The sequence below is a fragment of the Ostrea edulis genome, chromosome 9, assembly GCF_947568905.1.
Source record: "Ostrea edulis chromosome 9, xbOstEdul1.1, whole genome shotgun sequence".
NCBI lineage: Eukaryota > Metazoa > Mollusca > Bivalvia > Ostreida > Ostreidae > Ostrea > Ostrea edulis.
Window position 1 is genome coordinate 73957991 of NC_079172.1, and position 24634 is coordinate 73982624.

The following is a 24634-nucleotide window of genomic DNA, read 5'->3' on the forward strand; positions in this document are numbered from 1 at the left end:
TAATATCACAGTTAATATCACAGTCACAGTTAATACACAGTCACAGTTAATATCACAGTCACAGTTAATAACACAGTCACAGTTAATATCACAGTCATAATTAATATCACAGTTAATATCACAGACATAGTTAATATCACAGTTAATATCACAGTCACAATTAATATCACAGTCACAGTTAATATCACAGTCATAGTTAATATCACAGTTAATATCATAGTCACAGTTAATATCACAGTCACAGTTGATATCACAGACATAGTTAATATCACAGTCATAGTTAATATCACAGTCACAGTTAATATCACAGTCACAGTTAATATCACAGTTAATATCACAGACACAGTTAATATCACAGTCACAGTTAATATCACAGACACAGTTAATATCACAGTCACAGTTAATATCACAGTCACAGTTAATATCACAGACACAGTTAATATCACAGTCACAGTTAATATCACAGTCATAGTTAATATCACAGTTAATATCATAGTCACAGTTAATATCACAGTCACAGTTAATATCACAGACACAGTTAATATCACAGACACAGTTAATATCACACAGTTAATATCACAGTCATAATTAATATCATAGTCACAGTTAATATCGCAGTCACAGTTAATATCACAGACACAGTTAATATCACAGACACAGTTAATATCACAGTCACAGTTAATATCACAGTCACAGTTAATATCACAGTCACAGTTAATATCACAGTCACAGTTAATATCACTGTCACAGTTAATATCACAGACATAGTTAATATCACACAGTTAATATCACAGTCATAATTAATATCATAGTCACAGTTAATATCACAGTCACAGTTAATATCACAGACACAGTTAATATCACAGTTAATATCACAGTCATAATTAATATCATAGTCACAGTTAATATCACAGTTAATAACACAGTCACAGTTAATATCACAGTCACAGTTAATATCACAGACACAGTTAATATCACAGTCACAGTTAATATCACAGTCACCGTTAATATCACAGTCACAGTTAATATCACAGACACAGTTAATATCACAGACACAGTTAATATCACAGTTAATATCACAGTCATAATTAATATCATAGTCACAGTTAATATCACAGTCACAGTTAATATCACAGACACAGTTAATATCACAGACACAGTTAATATCACAGTTAATATCACAGTCACAGATAATATCACAGTCACAGTTAATATCACAGACACAGTTAATATCACAGACACAGTTAATATCACAGTTAATATCACAGTCATAATTAATATCATAGTCACAGTTAATATCACAGTCACAGTTAATATCACAGACACAGTTAATATCACAGTCACAGTTAATATCACAGACACAGTTAATATCACAGACACAGTTAATATCACAGTCACAGTTAATGTCACAGTTAATATCACAGACACAGTTAATATCACAGTCACAGTTAATACACAGTCACAGTTAATGTCACAGTTAATAACACAGTCATAGTTAATATCACAGTCATAATTAATATCACAGTTAATATCACAGACATAGCTAATATCACAGTTAATATCACAGTCACAATTAATATCACAGTCACAGTTAATATCACAGACATAGTTAATATCACAGTCACAGTTAATATCACAGTCACAGTTAATATCACAGACACAGTTAATGTCACAGACACAGTTAATATCACAGTCACAGTTAATGTCACAGTTAATAACACAGTCACAGTTAATATCACAGTCATAATTAATATCACAGTTAATATCACAGACATAGTTAATATCACAGTTAATATCACAGTCACAGTTAATATCACAGACACAGTTAATATCACAGTCACAGTTAATATCACAGTCACAGTTAATATCACAGTTAATATCACAGTCACAGTTAATATCACAGTCACAGTTAATATCACAGACACAGTTAATATCACAGTCACAGTTAATATCACAGTCATAGTTCATATCACAGTCACAGTTTATATCACAGACACAGTTCATATCACAGTCACAGTTAATATCACAGTCACAGTTAATATCACAGTCACAGTTAATATCACACAGTTAATATCACAGTCATAATTAATATCATAGTCACAGTTAATATCACAGTCACAGTTAATATCACAGACACAGTTAATATCACAGACATAGTTAATATCACAGTCACAGTTAATATCACAGTCACAGTTAATATCACAGACACAGTTGATATCACAGTCACAGTTAATATCACAGTTAATATCACAGACACAGTTAATATCACAGTCACAGTTAATATCACAGTCACAGTTAATATCACAGTCACAGTTAATATCACAGACACAGTTAATATCACAGTCACAGTTAATATCACAGTCACAGTTAATATCACACAGTTAATATCACAGTCATAATTAATATCATAGTCACAGTTAATATCATAGACACAGTTAATATCACAGTCACAGTTAATATCACAGTCACAGTTAATATCACAGACACAGTTAATATCACAGTCACAGTTAATATCACAGTCACAGTTAATATCACACAGTTAATATCACAGTCATAATTAATATCATAGTCACAGTTAATATCACAGACACAGTTAATGTCACAGTTAATATCACAGTCACAGTTAATATCACAGACACAGTTAATATCACAGTCACAGTTAATATCACAGTCACAGTTGATATCACAGTCACAGTTAATATCACAGTTAATATCACAGACACAGTTAATATCACAGACACAGTTAATATCACAGTCACAGTTAATATCGCAGTCACAGTTAATATCGCAGACACAGTTAATATCACAGTCACAGTTAATATCACAGTCACAGTTAATATCACAGTCATAGTTAATATCACAGTTAATATCATAGTCACAGTTAATATCACAGTCACAGTTAATATCACAGACATAGTTAATATCACAGTCATAGTTAATATCACAGTCACAGTTAATATCACAGTCACAGTTAATATCACAGTTAATATCACAGACACAGTTAATATCACAGTCACAGTTAATATCACAGTCACAGTTAATATCACAGTTAATATCACAGTCACAGTTAATACACAGTCACAGTTAATATCACAGTCACAGTTAATAACACAGTCACAGTTAATATCACAGTCATAATTAATATCACAGTTAATATCACAGACATAGTTAATATCACAGTTAATATCACAGTCACAATTAATATCACAGTCACAGTTAATATCACAGTCATAGTTAATATCACAGTTAATATCATAGTCACAGTTAATATCACAGTCACAGTTGATATCACAGACATAGTTAATATCACAGTCATAGTTAATATCACAGTCACAGTTAATATCACAGTCACAGTTAATATCACAGTTAATATCACAGACACAGTTAATATCACAGTCACAGTTAATATCACAGACACAGTTAATATCACAGTCACAGTTAATATCACAGTCACAGTTAATATCACAGACACAGTTAATATCACAGTCACAGTTAATATCACAGTCATAGTTAATATCACAGTTAATATCATAGTCACAGTTAATATCACAGTCACAGTTAATATCACAGACACAGTTAATATCACAGTCATAGTTAATATCACAGTCACAGTTAATATCACAGTCACAGTTAATATCACAGTTAATATCACAGACACAGTTAATATCACAGTCACAGTTAATATCACAGTCACAGTTAATATCACAGTCACAGTTAATATCACAGTTAATAACACAGTCACAGTTAATATCACAGTCATAATTAATATCACAGTTAATATCACAGACATAGTTAATATCACAGTTAATATCACAGTCACAATTAATATCACAGTCACAGTTAATATCACAGTCATAGTTAATATCACAGTTAATATCATAGTCACAGTTAATATCACAGTCACAGTTGATATCACAGACATAGTTAATATCACAGTCATAGTTAATATCACAGTCACAGTTAATATCACAGTCACAGTTAATATCACAGTTAATATCACAGACACAGTTAATATCACAGTCACAGTTAATATCACAGACACAGTTAATATCACAGTCACAGTTAATATCACAGTCACAGTTAATATCACAGACACAGTTAATATCACAGTCACAGTTAATATCACAGTCATAGTTAATATCACAGTTAATATCATAGTCACAGTTAATATCACAGTCACAGTTAATATCACAGACACAGTTAATATCACAGTCATAGTTAATATCACAGTCACAGTTAATATCACAGTCACAGTTAATATCACAGTTAATATCACAGACACAGTTAATATCACAGTCACAGTTAATATCGCAGTCACAGTTAATATCGCAGACACAGTTAATATCACAGTCACAGTTAATATCACAGTCACAGTTAATATCACAGTCATAGTTAATATCACAGTTAATATCATAGTCACAGTTAATATCACAGTCACAGTTAATATCACAGACATAGTTAATATCACAGTCATAGTTAATATCACAGTCACAGTTAATATCACAGTCACAGTTAATATCACAGTTAATATCACAGACACAGTTAATATCACAGTCACAGTTAATATCACAGTCACAGTTAATATCACAGTTAATATCACAGTCACAGTTAATACACAGTCACAGTTAATATCACAGTCACAGTTAATAACACAGTCACAGTTAATATCACAGTCATAATTAATATCACAGTTAATATCACAGACATAGTTAATATCACAGTTAATATCACAGTCACAATTAATATCACAGTCACAGTTAATATCACAGTCATAGTTAATATCACAGTTAATATCATAGTCACAGTTAATATCACAGTCACAGTTGATATCACAGACATAGTTAATATCACAGTCATAGTTAATATCACAGTCACAGTTAATATCACAGTCACAGTTAATATCACAGTTAATATCACAGACACAGTTAATATCACAGTCACAGTTAATATCACAGACACAGTTAATATCACAGTCACAGTTAATATCACAGTCACAGTTAATATCACAGACACAGTTAATATCACAGTCACAGTTAATATCACAGTCATAGTTAATATCACAGTTAATATCATAGTCACAGTTAATATCACAGTCACAGTTAATATCACAGACACAGTTAATATCACAGTCATAGTTAATATCACAGTCACAGTTAATATCACAGTCACAGTTAATATCACAGTTAATATCACAGACACAGTTAATATCACAGTCACAGTTAATATCACAGTCACAGTTAATATCACAGTCACAGTTAATATCACAGTTAATAACACGGTCACAGTTAATATCACAGTCACAGTTAATATCACAGACATAGTTAATATCACAGTCACAGTTAATATCACAGTCACAGTTAATATCACAGACATAGTTAATATCACAGTCACAGTTAATATCTCGGTAACAATTAATATCTCGAGTACAGTTAATATCTCGGGGTACAGTTAATACTCAGGTACAGTTAATACTCAGATACAATTAATATCTTGGGTACAGTTAAGTTACTGATATCAATTTGAATTTCCAATAATTTGATTTGTTGTAGATAGCTGATATAATCCAATGAATTTTCAGTATTTTGATTTGTTGTAGATGGCTCCGAGTCCACAGATCTTGGCTATAAACAGTTTATGGGAGAAATATTTGGAGACAACATCTTGTTCTCAGATGGTCAGTATATTTGTTAGCTCTAGGTTTATAAGTGAAAGTTTCACTGCATACATTTTTTTATGGGAACAATTAGGGTGATGTAAACATAATTTATTAGGGCTAGCTACATGTATATTTGTGCAGACAAGTCCTGGGATGTTATAATGTTAAAAAGGGAGAAGAATGAATTTTTCAGTGCATGTTCATTTACCAGTATCAAAGTAATATTTAGCTGCAAGACTGTAGTTTAGCAGTCTGGACATCCTGGTCGCCCGTCACAAATCTTCCAGGCAAGTCCCAAACTATGTAGAGGTTTAAGATGCTATCCCACTCTCCCAAAATGAGTTTGACCTTTGCTAGGTAGCTTGAAAGACTGGTAAGCAATGAAGCATGCTAGCTCTACCAAGCTTCATCATGACTAGTTGTTTTACATAGTGACTATAAGGGGACAAAATGTTTGAGGGAGACCCCCCCCCCCCCCCCCCTCCTCCCCTTCTTCCCAATTTTTCATCTCAATAGTTTCCATGTAAAACCTATTTTTGACAACTTCTTCTGTAGACTAATTCAACACTGAGGTGCATCATTAGAAATCATTTTACATGCACTTTAATTCAGGTTTATATTGCGAGCTTATTATTATACTTGTAGTAAGTTGACCTTGACCTCTCTGTATTTGATATCATGGATGAATTAATTGATCATATTTCATGTTTTATTCTCATTTTTTGGAGAGATCTCCAGAGAGATTTTCCCCTATTTTATTTGTATTTTACTTTCATTTCAGGAGATCTAGCCAGAGAGACTCGGACCTCTTTGTCCCAGCTTTTCTGTCCCGCTTCCCTGGATTCCTACCAGGCCACCATATCGAGGTGACTGTTATACAAACTATTTCCTTGCAGCCAGATTAGTCAGTATTTAATATTTGTTACTCTGTTTAGGGTCAGTATTACCCTCGAAATGCCAGAAAAAATCAATAAGAAGAATCTAATGAATTTAACATTTTATTTACAGTAAAATACAGTGGAACCCCGTTATTACGTTCCCCCTTTATTACGTTAGTCCGCATATTACGTTGGAATTTCAAAGCACAAAACCATTTCTTAACAAACCTATATAAAATAGACCTCGTTATTACGTTGTCCTAAAATGCCGGGACTCGGTATTACGTTGTAAAAATTCCGACAAAAACGTAATAAACCCCTAATTATTCAATAGTGATTCTCAAAATAATAAGCCATTCACACCTTGACTGCCTGAGGCAGTCACCACGTAAATTTCCTGGTCTGTTTGGGGATTAGAGACGCTTGACTGATCACGCTTCGATAGATCTAGCGACATCAATACAGGTGAATACCCCGTATAGAAGCCAGTGATAAACAATTAAATAATGTTTATTTAGAAATTGTACTCTATGAAATTTACTTCATTTTTCATATTTTGATAATCAAAGAAATAATTTCTCTCAACCACCTGCGTGTTCAGCATAGTGTGATTACCTTCGCTATTAAAATCTATTCACGGACAGCTTTGGTACCAAACAAGAAAGACAAGATTTATCGTAGCAATGTTACAACTGCTTGGGTAACTGCTTGGACATAGATGACTAAAGGTGTTCAATTAAAAAAATTGTTCGTTGTTTGGACATGCAGCTTGGGTGTTCGTAACTCTCGTCCATACATACACCAATCTATCGGCCGATTCGTGCACGTCATTTACCTCAGGGAATATTTTAAAATCCCTTGATGCGCACGTGATTTTAGTGCCATCATTTAGCGTTATAAATGAAATCTTCGTGCATCATTATATTTTTTTTATGTGGATTGCGCTTAAATTGTTCTCCGTGCATGTTTATCGTTGGTGAGAAGTGTGTAAGTGTTGGGTATCGTGTGCGTTTTGTGTATATAGTTTTGTTGTTTTTTGGGGTGGGATTTTTTTTATTGTGTTGTGTATTGTGTAATTAGAGAACTTAATAAAAACGATGTTTTGTTATTTTTTTAATACGAATGTTGAATACGAACCGGAACGAGTTATTGAGAGAAATTTACATGAACGCATTGTTTTAAAGTTGAACAAAATGGCGGTCCAAACGAATGCAGAAAAAGCAACGTTTATCAAAACATCCTTATGTATCCTACACCGAAATAAAGAAAAGGGATAAGAACATGAAGAATTACGGACATTAAAGATAAGATGTAAATAAAACAAAGTATCATAGTCTTTTAAACAAAGAAACAGTAAAGATATATTCACACACCCCTTCACGGAGTACCAACGGACGATATACAATTTCCAAATGATATTTTTAACGGATTTCACTGGGAACGTTTATTACGTTGCCCCCGGTATTACGTTATTTTATCGTGACAAAATGGAAAACATAATAACGGGGTTCCACTGTATATCCATGAAAAAATACTAATTTACTGTAATCAAAGTTAACAAAGCAGTGTCCATTGTTTGGTTACTGTTGAGATGAATTCACATGCAAGAATAAGCCTGTCCCCAGTAATGCAATATCCAATGTAATTCTGCAGAATTATTTCTGTTTATACTAAAACAAACATCTAAAACATTATATTTCTATACAGTGTGAATAAACAGGATTGTTACTTCAGCTTTATATGGAACTCTCCCAAACATTGGTCTAAAAATAGAATGTCAGGAAACTTCCAGAAGCTTGAAACTAGATCACATGTGTCAATAAATAATATCGAGTACACATGTACTACATAACAAACTCTATAACATCTCATTTAATTAAGTGATAATTCTGGTTTAAATTATATCAACCATGTTAAATGTTGTCAAGTTGTTTGCAGGTTGTCTTAGTTACAGTAGCCAGGGATTTTCCTGTACTGCCCCATTCACGCATCGTATTACTTATTACCCCCCTTCATTTTTTTTATCACTAAAAATTTAAAATCTCGTGTTGAAAAATGCAGCTGGTTTCAGACAGATGGTGAAAAAATCCTGATTTAAATACTTGACAAGAGTTGGACGGGGATAATTCAGAGGTCCTGGCAGACGAACCTATCATCTGGATGATAATTACGTCAATCCCTCCTTTGTCGTTTAGGTAAACACGGCAAGGCAAAGCTGAGGACACGACCCATGTTAGGTACTCGTGCTGTTTCAGAGCTGCATTATTCAGCATACTATTAGTTGTTTTGTTATTGTCGCTATGTACTCGGCCCGCATCAGTCAATAATCAGTATAGTCAAAGGCTTGCAACAGATATTTTGCTCTGTAATTTAGTATTGCGGCTTATGTAGCATAGACAATTATCCTTTTACAAATTTTGGCTTTGATTTTAAAAGATGCATATTTTAGATCATCAAGTCACTCAGGTGACCTATTGCAGTCTGTACATGTTCACTGTCGTATGTCGTTAACTTTTTAACATTTTTCATTTATTACCAGAAAATACGAGAGCAATTTTCACCAATATTATATTCCTTGAAAAAAGCCCAACTGTATATTTATTTATAATCTTAGTGAAAATGCCTAACTTTGCATTGTGGGACATTTTTGAATTGGAGACATAGAACACCTGTGCAATAATGATCATGCTGCTTTTATATGAAGTAGTTTTTTGTACAATGAGTATGATGTACTTTCACTTTCTATTCACAGTTTTGTAAGTCTTGCATATGATTTTCTTGATTTCAAATTGAGAAAAATGGATTGCTAATTTGGAATAATTTTTGAGAAGGGAATCCACCACATATTAGTATTTTTGTGCAAAAAAAAATCACTGGATGATGTTGTGTCTGTCAAGTAAAATGATAATTATTAAGATGGTTTAAACTGAACAAAATGAATATTTGTTTTGTAACTGAGAGCTACATGCAGCTCATATTTGGCGCTAAGGTTTACCAGAATCAGGAGAAATGAACATCTTTTTGACAATAGGGACATCCATTTCTCAAAGTTTGCACCATCCACACACACTTCTAATTCATGTTCTTTGTTGTATGATACTGAGGTGGCTGTTTTAAAAACTCCATCGCCCCCGTGTATTTCATTAAATGTATGAACTCAGGTGACTGTTTTAAAAACTCCATCGCCCCCGTGTATTTCATTAAATGTAGGATACTGAGGTGACTGTTTTAAAAACTCCATCGCCCCCGTGTATTTCATTAAATGTATGATACTCAGGTGACTGTTTTAAAAACTCCATCGCCGCCGTGTATTTCATTAAATAAATGATGTTATGATGCTGAAGTAACTGTTGCTGGTGGATCGGTATAAATGTTGCTTCTAAAGTGGACAAAATCTGCTTGAGGTTTGTCAGGCTGTGATGAATAAGAAATACATTGTACATTATCAAAAGCACTAGAAGAACTTTTGTTTGACGTCAAACACATAATAAAAATGCCAGTCAGAACTGTCAATGTTATTGATAGCAAGCAAGAAAACTATTTGTTTTTCAACTGGGTTGCATTCCAAAAAGTTTGATGTAACTAGTCTGCTCTAGAACATTCATTTCCTTTACTCTGAATCTACTTTCTGATTCTACTTTCAGAATTGTCGAGGACAGAGTACATCAGCTGGGCTGCCTGTAAGTTGTCCACCGAGATATAGTTCTCAATCCTGTACATGAAATCATTATAATACAGGGGGGAGGAATCAGTTTGCTTGGATTTGATGGGTACCCCAATACTACAATTTTAAAACTGTATACAGTTACTTATGCTTTCTTGAGGAGATTTAACATTTCTTGCTTTCTGTTTATTGGATATCACCAATCCACGAAAATTGCCCCCATTGAATTCGAATGATTTACTATTATCTACAGTATCTAGCCAACCAGGACTTAATAGTCTGTATGTATCTTCTGACATCAGATTGATAGAATTATCAATTAAGGGAACACAGCATTTTGTGAAATGATGAATTGATTGTATTCTTTTAAAAAATGTGTCAAATCATTTTCCAAAGATTAAAAAATTGAGTCCTGCTACTGACTGATTAGTAAAATGTTAAGTATCATTATTAGGAGGAAATTCAGTGTAAGCTACTGATGTCAGGCAGACAGAATTATCAGAATAATCAGTTTCTGATGAACTGGGCCTGACTGTATTTTATCATTCCTAGATGTGAGGTATCCTTGTACACCTTTATGAAGTCGTTGTGTACAGAAATCTGTCTCAGCCTCTTCTTAGGGATGGACTTCAAAGACGCAGAAGAAACTGCTGAAAAGATCATCGACTTGACGACCACCCATTGGCATGGTAATTTACTGATGTGTAATGTTTTCAGTGTCAGGCCTGCAGAACAGATATGAGATCAGTGACAGTCTTTCTTTTGAAATGTATACCGAGTTCCATCAGTGATGGCAAATTCATGATCTTTAGAATGAACTCAATTTTCCTCAAAACCTAGATAGATCCCTCGATGTGAATGATGTCTTCATAATCAGTGTTCGGAATTGGTTTAAAACTTGGTGTAGACCACGGGTCTATGCCAAAACATGATGACATAGACCTTATTGTATTGGCATAGACCGCAACATTGGAAAAAAAATAACACAAATTTAAAACATTAATTGTTATTTACTTCTAATGTACTTAAAAAGCATATTTTCTTTCCATAACAATATCCTCCTTTCCTCTTAACGTTTATCAGACGACGACTGACCAGGGTCCTTTGGGATAACTCATTACTTTAAACCTAGAAAATTGGCATAGACAATTTGGTCTAATCATTTACAATTGGCATAGACCAGTGTCATTTGACATAGACTCGGTCTATCGGTCTATGGTTAATTTCAAACACTGCATAATTATGTCTCTCCTCTTCAAGGGGGAGACATATTGTTTTTGTACTTTCTGTCCGTCGTAAATCTTGTGAACACTTCTCCTCCTATATGGCTTATCCAATAGACTTGAAACTTTGTACAATACTTCATTGCCATTTCTAGTTGTGCATATTGTCAGAACAGGAGGATCCAATTATTATCCTTAAAGTTATAGTGGATCTAAGAGGGATGGATGTTGTAAAATATCTTGGGAACACTTCTCCTATGTGGCTTATTGGATAGTCTTGAAAAATTTGTGCAATAATTCATTATCATTTAATGATGTTCACATTGTTCTGATCAGGGATCTAATATTTTCCTACAATTTACAGTGGATCAAAGAGGAGTGTTTTGTAGCTTTTTTCATATACAAGGGTATGTCCATTTTCCTACTGGTACTTCAGCATAGCAATTATTGCTTTTGTATCATTATACAGCAATGACATTGGTCACATCGATGTTGAACATTTTCTCAATCTTTTTCCTCAATGCACAAAGTACCATCCATAATGTCTATGTTCCTGCTCATGCTTTGTCCCCCATACCATGCAGTGCATTAAGGGGAGGAGGTTGTAATTTAAAGCACTTTCAATTTGTGGAGCTGGGAAGACATTTGTTTTTAACAAAAACAGATTATATTGTAAACCAACTTTTATTTGCATGCAAGAAATTTTTAGCTAGAATATCAGCATGGTGAATATTTCTCACTGCAAAAGAGTCCATTAATGTCTCTATAACGTTGCCGATTACTGTAAATTCTTAAATATATTCGAGGAATTTATTATCGCGTAATTTCGCGAGAAACATCACTCGTGAAAAAAAAATTCTCGCTTTTATTTTTATATTGCTAAAATACATGCAAAAACACTTGATCAACAGAACACTCGCGAATTTATTTTCTCGGGGTTTGACGTCCACGAGTCATTTTGCGATGATAAGTACTCGTGCAAAATAAGGAATCTACTTTAGTTGTATTTGGCCGATAATCACCTTCCGTTAAGTAAGCAGGATTTACCTACCCCTTTTCCTACAGTAATTATTTGTATTTAAATATTTGTAATTTCGTGGGTAAGCAATACAATGTCACTAGGAGAGATATCTCTACTTGGTTTTAAAAAAATGTTCAAGGACACGTAAATTCATGGGTACGAGTGACCCACGAAATCCACGAACATTGATGATTCCACAGTAATGCGTAAATCGTTGTGACTCGCGTGCATATATTGGTATAATACTGATACTGTCAATTTACTTGTATATATACATGATTAGCAATTCATATAATTATGTATGTACTTGTTTCCCCAACATGCTGCATCCACATGCAGTTTGCAGTCTATGTAACCTGTAGTTAATGTTGTAAACTTTCTTTCTTTTTTGAATTTCCTTCTTTATAAACTGTCTTACTGTTATGCCCTCTGGGCCCAAAATTGGAATAAACTTATCTTATCTTATCTGTACTAAATCTTTACAAATGGAAGTTTCCATGCACAACATGACAATATACAGACTATTGGTTTCAAAGAGCAGAACATTATTTGTGACTTGACTCTAGGTAGAATTACATGAAATTCATTATGAATATACATGGATTCACCTTTTCTGACTTACCATAATGCCATATTTAAGTTCTCAAGAACACATTCTCCATGAATATGATTTCATATGAAATTACCTTTCACCAAAATGTTCTCTCTAAATTCATTTCTGTCCCATTTCAATTCTTTTTTGAGGTCACCATTGTAATGGGAAATGTCGACAGTTTTCAAAAAAAATAATTTTCTGATCAATTATTACAAAAGTATGACAAGTTAAAGACAAGCTTGCTTCAGCATATCAGTAGTAATCCTTTATATATACCTCAGTCCCCCCACCCCACCCACCCCACCCCACCCCACAAAAAAGTACCTTCTTGCTATCAGCAATATGTATATTAATATATACTGCAGCCAATATGGTGAAGTTTTTGTAAATGGGGCTTTTTAAGGAATTTTTTGATAAAAGATGATTTTGATGAATAATGCATGGTTCATACAGGTAAAGGGAAGCCTTTGAATTACTTTGATCTTTTGAAAGTCACGGGCAATAAGATTGGGCACGGTGTACTTTGTTGTCATAGAAATTTAGCTTTTGTCATCGAACATTTAAAATTTCTTCAATTTCCAACCAATCCTATTTGACTTTATCTATCATTGTTTATTTAAATGTTGGTATACATTGATTTGGTTGATTAAATGTTGTGTTTGAAATTGGGTGTGGAAAATTAATGAAAATTAGCTCTTGAAAACTTTTTAAAAAATTTGTACAAACTGCTTTATAGGGATATTTCATATTCTTGTAAAGTTGAAATATGGTATATGAATGTGGCTATAGATGTTGTATTTTTCTGTAGAGATCCCTCATGCCTGCTAACATAATTTTCTGTGTTGTAGGTATTATTTCTGTTCCTGTGTCCATCAAACTCCCGCTGGCGGGAGGATCATCCTTCTGCAGAGCTTTGGAAGCCAAGGTGAGGTGTTTCTTAGACATTAGGTTGCTTTCTTTGGCACTCTGTTATTACAATAACTTAATCACGATGTTCCACAGTAACCATTAACTACAATAACTTAATCACGATGTCCCACAGTAACTATTAACTACAATAACTTAATCACGATGTCCCACAGTAACCATTAACTACAATAACTTAATCACGATGTCCCACAGTAACTATTAACTACAATAACTTAATCACGATGTCCCACAGTAACCATTAACTACAATAACTTAATCACGATGTCCCACAGTAACTATTAACTACAATAACTTAATCACGATGTCCCACAGTAACCATTAACTACAATAACTTAATCACGATGTCCCACAGTAACTATTAACTACAATAACTTAATCACGATGTCCCACAGTAACCATTAACTACAATAACTTAATCATGATGTCCCACAGTAACTATTAACTACATTAACTACATCACTATGTCCCACAGTAACTTATTTTAGTGGGGTTTTAATTTTTTCTTGCTTGACAACCAGTTTAAAAAAGGTTACATGATACCCAGTTTTTTATGTCTTGATGTCCTTGATAAAAACTTGATTTCATTGTCCATGCATATGCACTGTATTTCTAATTATTTCATACAAAATGCAACTGTTTTCCAAACTCTATAATTATTTTTATAAATTCAGTTTATTACCATTTCCTGCATAATTTTAAATAGTTTCTTAACACAGTCAATTAATGGAGTCGTTTTAATTTGTTAGGGCCAGTTTACATGGATTGTCAAAATTTTAAACTTTTGTAGGGATGTAATTTTGTGGAATGTGGAGATTTTAAAGTTTTGTAGGGATGTAATTTCGTGGATTGCGGAGATTTTACAGTTTTGTTGGGGTGTAAATTTGTGGAAAGTGGAGATTTTAAAGTTTTGTTGGGGTGTAAATTTGTGGATATGCTTTTTGTATGTTAAAAAACATTACACGTTGTATATTTTATTGTGGTTTGTATTATTATTTTATTGTAGTTTGAAGTTTTGTTGGATAGGGGTACCCGTGAAGTCCACGAAACTAGTTCTGACACCTCATCTTAGTTCCTTAATTGGAATGTGGGAAATTAACATTATTGTGGTTATCAAAGACAACTTTTTTTTTAATCAACAATAACTGCCCACCACCACCGGGGCGCCCCTTCCACCCCCAAAATGAGAAATTCAAAATAAATAGATTATTATACCCCCCGAACGAAGTTCTGGGGGGTATATAGGAATCACTCTGTCTGTCTGTCTGTCCGTCCATCCGTCCGTCTGTCTGTGCAGATTCGTGTCCGGGCCATAAATTCTTTGACTTAGGCATACCGTATTTGGCACACAGGTAGATCACCATGAGACGATGTGTCGAGTACCTTCATGACCTCTATTTGACCTTGACCCTTGACCTCAAGGTCAAAATTAAAGGTTTTTTACAATGGATTCGTGTCCGGGCCATAACTTCTTTGTTCTTTGACATAGGCATACCATATTTGACACATGAGTGTATCACCATGAGACAATGTGTCACGTACCTTCATGACCTCCATATGACCTTGACCTCAAGGTCAAAATTAAAGGTTTTTACAATGGATTTGTGTCAGGGCCATGACTTCTTTGTTCTTTGACATAGGCATGTTATATTTGACACATGAGTGTATCACCATGAGACGATGTGTCGAGTACCTTCATGACCTCTATATGACCTTGAACTTTGACCTCAAGGTCAAAATTTATTATAGGGTTTTGACATAGTCATACCATAAGACATGGGTGTATCACCACGAGACTATGTGTCATGTACACATGACCTCTTTAAGACCTTGACCTTTGATCTCAAGGTCAAAATTATAGGTTTATGCCATGGATTTGTGTTCGGACTATATCTTCCATTTTCTTCTACAAAGGCATACCATATTTTTACACTCAGGAAAGAGGTCATTTATACCTATTTAAAACACCCTTTGGGAGATTGGGGTAAGCGGGGGGTATTCTTAGTGAGCATTGCTCACAGTACATCTTGTTGTTTTTACTCTGATATGTTGCGTAGAAAATTTTCTTTCTCTGTCCTTGTTTAAGACCTGTACACCACACAAACAGGTGCTCTACAGTGTACACAGATAACCGATGATCTAGAACTACATTACATCTGTGAAAGTGAAAGGTTCTCAAAACTATTGAATCTGAGATAACTGGCATTAATGTAAAGTTTTGTTGCAGGATGACCTACTGGACATGATAAAACTATTAAATCTGAGATAACTGGCATTAATGTAAAGTTTTGTTGCAGGATGACCTACTGGACATGATAAAACTATTAAATCTGAGATAACTGGCATTAATGTAAAGTTTGGTTGCAGGATGACCTACTGGACATAATAAAGCTATTATATCTGAGATAACTGGCATTAATGTAAAGTTTTGTTGCAGGATGACCTACTGGACATAATAAAGCTATTAAATCTGAGATAACTGGCATTAATGTAAATTTTTGTTGCAGGATGACCTACTGGGCATAATAAAACAGAATAAATCTAATGGCACATCTCACTTCCCAAAACGAATCCAGCAGTGTCCACTCGGAACTCGGGGAGATTTCGTTGATAATCATCTCCTTCTGTTTACATCAGCATTGGTTCCTAAGGCGCTGTCCTCAATATTGACCTCACTTCTGATCCAGATTGGAAGTCATCAGGTAATTGTTTTCTAAGGCGCTGTCCTCAATATTGACCTCACTTCTGTCCTCAATACTGTAGATTCCTAATTAAAAGTAAGGAATTCATATCTACATAAAATTACAAGAAGCTACCCTCACAGATTATCTCTAGAGTTCATTCACAGGGACCAGTCACAGATTCTAGAACCTCATCTTCATTCACAGGGACCTGCGACAGATTCTAGAACCTCATGTTCATTCATTGGTCCCTATGGTGTCTGAATAGGGCCATTTGCAAAAAGCGTGACTGCGCATTAGTTACAACACGCCTTTACGCCAACCAGCAATGCACTTTTGTGCCGACAAGCAACGCCCCTTCACGCTAACACAACTTGCCTTTGCGCCGTCACGCCAACAAGCGAAGGCGCGTTGCTTAGCAGAGTGATAGCAAGTTGTGTAAAGTTGTGATGGTGTGTTGTTTGTTGGCGTGAAGGCTTGTTGTGTAAAGTTGTGACGGTGTGTTGTGACTAACGTGCAGTCATGCTTTTGCAAATGGCCCTATCCGGACACCATAGGGACCTGTCTAGAACCTCATGTTCATTCACAGAGACCTGTCTAGAACCTCGTGTTCATTCACAGAGACCTGTCTAGAACCTCGTGTTCATTCACAGAGACCTGTCTAGAACCTCGTGTTCATTCACAGGGACCTGTCTAGAACCTCGTGTTCATTCACAGAGACCTGTCTAGAACCTCGTGTTCATTCACAGAGACCTGTCTAGAACCTCGTGTTCATTCACAGGGACCTGTCTAGAACCTCGTGTTCATTCACAGAGACCTGTGACAGATTCTAGAACCTCGTGTTCATTCACAGAGACCTGTCTAGAACCTCGTGTTCATTCACAGAGACCTGTCACAAAAAATTATCACTGTTAGTAATGGCTTCTACTTTAGAAAATAAACTTGTACTGGAAACTATCATTGATGAGTTCTGATTCTTCGTGGCAAGTCTCTGTGGTTCATTTAGGTAAACTAAAACTGCCACTGTAGAATTTCTTCTATCCAATATGGATCTCACTATCCAAGGTCCTGTTGTCAACAACAATCTCACTAGCCAAGGCCCTGTTGTCAATATTGATCTCACTATCCAAGGCCCTGTTGTCAATATTTATCTCACTATCCAAGGTCCTGTTGTCAACATCGATCTCACTATCCAAGGCCATGTTTTCAATATTGATCTCACTATCCAAGGCCCTGTTGTCAATATTGATCTCACTATCCAAGGCCCTGTTGTCAACAATGATCTCACTATCCAAGGCCCTGTTGTCAATATTGATCTCACTATCCAAGGCCCTGTTGTCAATATTGATCTCACTATCCAAGGCCCTGTTGTCAATATCAATCTCACTATCCAAGGCCCTGTTGTCAACAATGATCTCACTATCCAAGGCCCTGTTGTCAATATTGATCTCACTATCCAAAGCCCTGTTGTCAATATTGATCTCACTATCCAAGGCCCTGTTGTGAACATCGATATCACTATCCAAGGCCCTGTTGTGAACATTGATCTCACTATCCAAGGCCCTATTGTCAATATTGATCTCACTATTCAAGGCCCTGTTGTCAATATCAATCTCACTATCCAAGGCCCTGTTGTCAATATTGATCTCACTATCCAAGGCCCTGTTGTCAATATTGATTTCACTATCCAAGGCCCTGTTGTCAATATTGATCTCACTATCCAAGGCCCTGTTGTCAATATTGATTTCACTATCCAAGGCCCTGTTGTCAATATTAATCTATCTCACTATCCAAGGCCCTGTTGTCAATATTGATTTCACTATCCAAGGCCCTGTTGTCAATATTAATCTATCTCACTATCCAAGACCCTGTTATCAATATTGATCTCGCTGTCCTTGTGACCTTAAAATTAGCCTCACTTACAAAGATATCACAGCAAATATCTGATTGTAATGAAATAAATGGATACAGATATATGAAACTGTTCTTGTGGAATTTTCTTTAATTTTGATACAGTACCATACTTATATCAATTATATTTCACAAGACTATTTCTGTGATTGTACTTTGTCAGATTTATCAGTGAGACGTAACTTCCGTGAATGTTCAGTTTGTTTGTCAGTATGTAAATAACCAAAATTGCACACAATGATCTTTAAGGCAACATCTCAAATTACACCGAAATATAAAGTTCAGTAATGTACTCCAGTTATGTGATAAAAATATAACCTTTGATGTTATTGTATTTTGATTACAGACAGACAGACAGACCAGCCTGTTGGAGGATGAGAAAGAGCTGGAGGCGGTATTGTTGGAGGTTCAGAGAATGTTTCCCCCATTCTTAGGAGGACGACGAGTAGCCAACCAGGTATCATTGCTTTAAACAAAGTAATCTTCTTTCTATGGAATTACCCTTGAATTGCAGAAGTATGTTTTTGGATGACAATTCAATTTTTTCAGAATTTCAACCTGAACGGTTACCACATTCCCAAGGGGCATGCTCTAGTGTACATGTCTTACCATGGTCACAGAGATCCCAGAATATTCCAGTTCCCAGACCAGTTTAATCCAGATCGATGGAAGGAAAGGTAGGGTCAAAGTCGGATACATCTAGCTATAAACAGCTCTCTTCACTGTGTGTGTGTGCACCTAAGATAAAACGAGATTTCTTGATAGAGAGGTATAATCAAAACTGACAGACAGAAGTCATTTTATCTTTACATTCACCAATGTTTTGCTGTTTCATCATGTTCATCAAATATTTTACTTTATGGCCAATTCAACTTAATTAGTAGATTATCATCCAGGGTCACCAAAAAGTATGGAGTGGTTGGGAGGATTTTATTTTTTTAATTTTTATTTTCTGAGAAAAATATTAATGACAAACGAGTTGTGAATCATTTAATGCCAGATGAATCTATGCTTATTTCACAGACGAATTCCAGGTTAAGCTTTAATTTCAAACACAGAAATAAACACACTTCAAGATATGAAGCACATTAATCCTTTCCTTCCCGTATGAAGGTGAGAAATGAAGAAAACCATAATATGATCTATTTTCTTCACGTGGCTTTTCATGTTGCCATCCTGGAAATGTAGACAAGAAGTGTAAATACTGGAGTCAGATTTCATTTCTTTAACATCCCCATTCCTCTGTGGACTCTCTAGAGGAGATTTTGCCCTGTTTTATTCAGATAGTTGTCTGTGGACTCTCTAGGGGAGATTTTGCCCTGTTTTATTCAGGTAGTTGTAGAAATTATGTACCGTTGAGTTATAATATAGCCTTGGTCCTTTGTCAAAATTGGAGATGGACTATGTTATTGCAGTAAAGGATTGCAGTTAAAAATTACTCTGATATGATTATGTAAATCAAGTCATGACGTTGAAAGAGATGTAGTTGATATGTTCATAATTATTTGCACAAATTCAACTTTGTGATGAATTTTTGACAAGAAAAACAATATTTCAATAAACATGAGCAAAAAATGTGCACTTAATAAAGAATGGAAACTCTCTTGCAGCAATGTAGAAGACAAGGATCGGATTTTTTGTTTCGGGGCGGGACCCCGAGGATGTGTAGGGCAGCGACTGGTATGGAATATACTGAAGGTGAGACAATGATCATTAATCACTACGAGAGAGATTTACACTAAATGTTTAGGTTCACTACGAGAGAGATTTACACTAAATGTTTAGGTTCACGACGAGAGAGAGAGAGAGATTTACACTAAATGTTTAGGTTCACTACGAGAGAGATTTACACTAAATGTTTAGGTTCACTACGAGAGAGAGAGATTTACACTAAATGTTTAGGTTCACTACGAGAGAGAGAGAGATTTACACTAAATGTTTAGGTTCACTACGAGAGAGAGAGAGATTTACACTAAATGTTTAGGTTCACTACGAGAGAGAGAGAGATTTACACTAAATGTTTAGGTTCACTATGAGAGAGAGAGATTTACACTAAATGTTTAGGTTCACTACGAGAGAGAGAGAGATTTACACTAAATGTTTAGGTTCACTACGAGAGAGAGAGAGATTTACACTAAATGTTTAGGTTTTGGCATGTTAAAACATCTCATCAATCGACATTCTCTAGGAATCGAGAAACTTTCATTTCAAATAAAACTAAAAGATGCCATAATTTACAATAATTTACTGATTTACTATGATTATGATGCCATAATTTACAATATTTTACTTATTTACTATGATTATGATGCCATAATTTACAATATTTTACTGCTTTACTATGATTATGATATCATAATTTACAATATTTTACTTATTTACTATGATTATGATGCCATAATTTACAATATTTTACTGATTTACTATGATTATGATGCCATAATTTACAATATTTTACTGATTTACTATGATTATGATGTCATGATTTACAATATTTTACTGATTTACTATGATTATGATGTCATGATTTACAATATTTTATTTATTTACTATGATTATGATGTCATGATTTACAATATTTTACTGCTTTACTATGATTATGATGCTGTTTAGCCTGTGCTAATATTTCCGTTTGATGTGAGGCAGTTTTTTTATTTGATTATTTTTTTTACAGACGATAGTTCGAGAGCTACTACGGAGGTACTCTATAAAAGTCAAAGACGATCAGGATCTTAGTCACAAATGGCTTCCTGTCACAAGGCCAAAGTCAGAAGTCAAGGTCAAATTCATAGAGAAAACAAGGTCATAGGTCAACCTTAATAATTACCAATATCTACCTGTATTTTTATTATGTATGTTTCTGTTATTTATTATGTTTTATTGACAGTGTTTCTTTCTGATCTGACAATCCTGAGAGTGTTTAATCAGAATTTATTTGACTGTGTGTAGATCAGTTGGATTTGATTTTCAATTTTCAATTTTCGAGAGACCATATCTCGAGATCTGTGTCAAATCACAAGAATATAAATGCATGATTCTAGTCCATGACAATACATTCGTATTAAACATTTACACAAACATTAAGATCACCCAGACAAGGGAGATGCAATATATATACATGTATATAAATAGTGTGTGTTTCTTGCTATCAAAGTATTGATATTAAATGTTATAAAAATACTGACAACTACAGACTGAGCTGATTGAGGGCAATACTGTAAATAAGGGACATTTGAAGTCCATTAATTGTGTGATGTGTCTGATGTAATAACTAACTGCCTGTGTTATAATTTCTTACTGTTATTAATGATACAATTTTGATATAAGTTTGGGTTTTTTTCCAGTGATTTTTTACTGGCATCAGATCTGTGAAGTTTGTAGTGTTTAATTTGATATTACTTTTATGATAATCATTCTATTATTTCATTGAATACTTAAACCATTGTGATGACATCAGATCTATGGAGTTTGTGGTGTTTAATTTGATATTACTTTTTTGATTATCATTCCATATCATTGAATACTTAAACCACTGTGATAGCTCTCTTGTGATTGTACATTGAACAAATTTTATTTTGTATTTTATTTTTCTAACAAAGTACATCTTTGATGTTGAACCACCATTGATATTGGTTTAGACCACCATTTTGAGATCTACTTTCACATTTTGTGCATGGTTTTACTTTCACATTTGTGCATGGTTTTACTTTCACATTTGTGTATGGTTTTACTTTCACATTTATGCATGGTTTTAATTTCACATTTGTGTATGGTTTTACTTTCACATTTGTGATCTATACAATCACTGTAGGCACTCTTTCTAATCAAAGCTAGTTTTTGTGCAAGTGGTCAGTTAACAGGTTTTAAATGTAGTAACAATGATATATATATATATATATATATATATATATATTTATTTTTTTTTAAATTTTGTTAGAACACTGCAATTTTAAAAAAAAAAATGATCCAATAGATTGTTAAGAGAAGAAGAGTACAGTTTTGTGGAGAGGACATTTATAGGCATATAGCCTGCTGTCCAATCCTATATAAATGCAAATTCATTGTATAATATACAATTATGGACTGTTTAGCAGGGAGACGTCACAAATCCTGTACTTATATGCACAATTGTCTCCCTTCTCTTGACCAGCCCGCGACCAATGAAATTGACTGTATTATTCTGAAGGATAGTAATTGCTTACACTTATATCTTGTAAATCTAACTTAGCTGTTTCTGTTTGAAATATAGGGTATAGATTCCTATAGTGTGTTGAAGGGTCACCAACAAATTTCATCTATTATTATTATTATCTATTTTGTCACAATTTGCATAGAGAATTATTACTGACAATTTATTGTTTAAATGTGAATATTCAATATTGTGTCTAGAATTTACCAAGAATGTGATATTAAGGAAATATTTTAATATATCTTTTTCTCTCTAGAAACCTGCTTGATCTGCATATACTTTTCTTCCTCTTTCAGAAGAATTAATTTTATATAGCACTTTATCATTTCAATTATGATCTCTTCGATATTGTGGCAAAATGTACACCAACTTCGATCTCATGTTTTTCACTTATTTTTAGGTCACCTGAGTCACTCAGTTATTTTTAGGTCACCTGAGTCACTCAGATGATCTCTTGCTGTCCATGCCTGTTCGTCATTGCCTTTTAAACATTTTCAACATCTCAAAATTTTCATCAAAATTTTTTCGGAACAAATAGTATGAATTTCATAGTCCCTGTCTCTTTGATGCTTCAGTAGGTGGCTCCTTTGATGCTTCATTTTGAAAGGTATCTGTGACTTATACTTGGCTCTGACTAGAGGCAGAAAAATTTAACATCCTTTATTTCACCATAAGGATATGCAGTTTTCATAGTCTTAATGATGCAGAAATTAGCTCCATCTGCACACAACACTCTACGTTGTGCGATACTCAGGTGACCTTTAATTAAAGCCGGTGGGCCTCTTGTTTTGTTGTTGTATATGCACCTGATTTATAACCAATAATAAAGCAAATTATCAAACAGATGACTTCAGTTATTCCTAGACACTAAAAGTTGTAGCTGAGAAGCCATCTTGTTTTAGGTATTGAGTTAGCCAAATAAAGTTTTCATCAAACAAAATCTAGAAGCTAAAATCACCCTGGTTTTACATAAACAGGCATCAACATAGAAATTGATTATGTACTTTGAAAATAATACCGGTATACCTAATTATATTGAGGCAGCATTGAGCCTTATGGGAAATGCATGGTTTGGCATACAAATTATAACAAGACAATTTCTCAAGAAAGCTCGGTGAGAAAACGTTTATGAATTATCATAATCTTTAAAGAAAATTATCTATAGGGTTACCTGATGACCTTTGAATGTTCTCGTTTTTTGAGGGGAGGAGGATAAACTTTTTACAACTTTGATTGGATAGTAATAAACCTTTAGACATTTTGTATGGGGATGAACTACACTGTATTTCTAGACATTTAATATCTGGAATGTGAAGAGCTCTGGTGTGATACATACCCAATACCTTGGTGAGACTAACTGGTTACGATCCCAGGTTATACACGTGGAGGGAATCACATCACGGGTGTAGAGAGTCTAACAGGTGCTGAGAGTCACATCGGTGTTGGAATTCTCAAGGGCACAAATTGTGCTCCTTTATTAGCTAACTTGTTTTTATATTCTTGTGTGGCAGAATTTATTCAAAAGCTACATAAAAAGAAAAAATCTCTTGCTGTGGCCTCCATTTAGATATATCGATGATGTTTTATCTATCAACAATAATCATTTTCATTCATTTCAATTCGATATATCCCAGTGAACTCAGAAAAAAAAAATACACCAGTCTTCTACATCTGCTTCATACTTGCTAGATATTTCCTTCAACGTAGATGTTTACCGGCAAACTAACAATTCAACTTTATGACAAACAGGATGACTTCATCTTCTCCATCGTCATCTTCCCATACTTATGTAGCAATATTCCATTATCACCTGCATGTGGTGTTTATGTCTCAACTGATTCAATACACAAGAGTTTGTTCTGCACATAGTCAGTTTTTAAATCAAGGCA

The 24634-nt window shown here is 34.3% G+C and overlaps 1 protein-coding gene across 1 annotated transcript in view; it reads left to right on the plus strand.

The window, feature by feature from the left end:
* The window catches only part of LOC125657732 (putative cytochrome P450 120), a 29462-nt gene extending 5874 nt beyond the window's left edge, over positions 1-23588 (plus strand). The window contains exons 3-12 of the mRNA XM_048888478.2: positions 5597-5674; positions 6438-6522; positions 10179-10214; positions 10751-10887; positions 13886-13962; positions 16472-16666; positions 18903-19013; positions 19106-19233; positions 20167-20254; positions 21231-23588. Of these exons, the coding sequence (XP_048744435.1) occupies positions 5597-5674; positions 6438-6522; positions 10179-10214; positions 10751-10887; positions 13886-13962; positions 16472-16666; positions 18903-19013; positions 19106-19233; positions 20167-20254; positions 21231-21365 (1070 nt within the window). The 3' untranslated portion in view covers positions 21366-23588. The remainder of the gene's footprint in view (positions 1-5596; positions 5675-6437; positions 6523-10178; positions 10215-10750; positions 10888-13885; positions 13963-16471; positions 16667-18902; positions 19014-19105; positions 19234-20166; positions 20255-21230) is intronic.
* The last annotated feature ends 1046 nt before the right edge of the window (positions 23589-24634 follow it).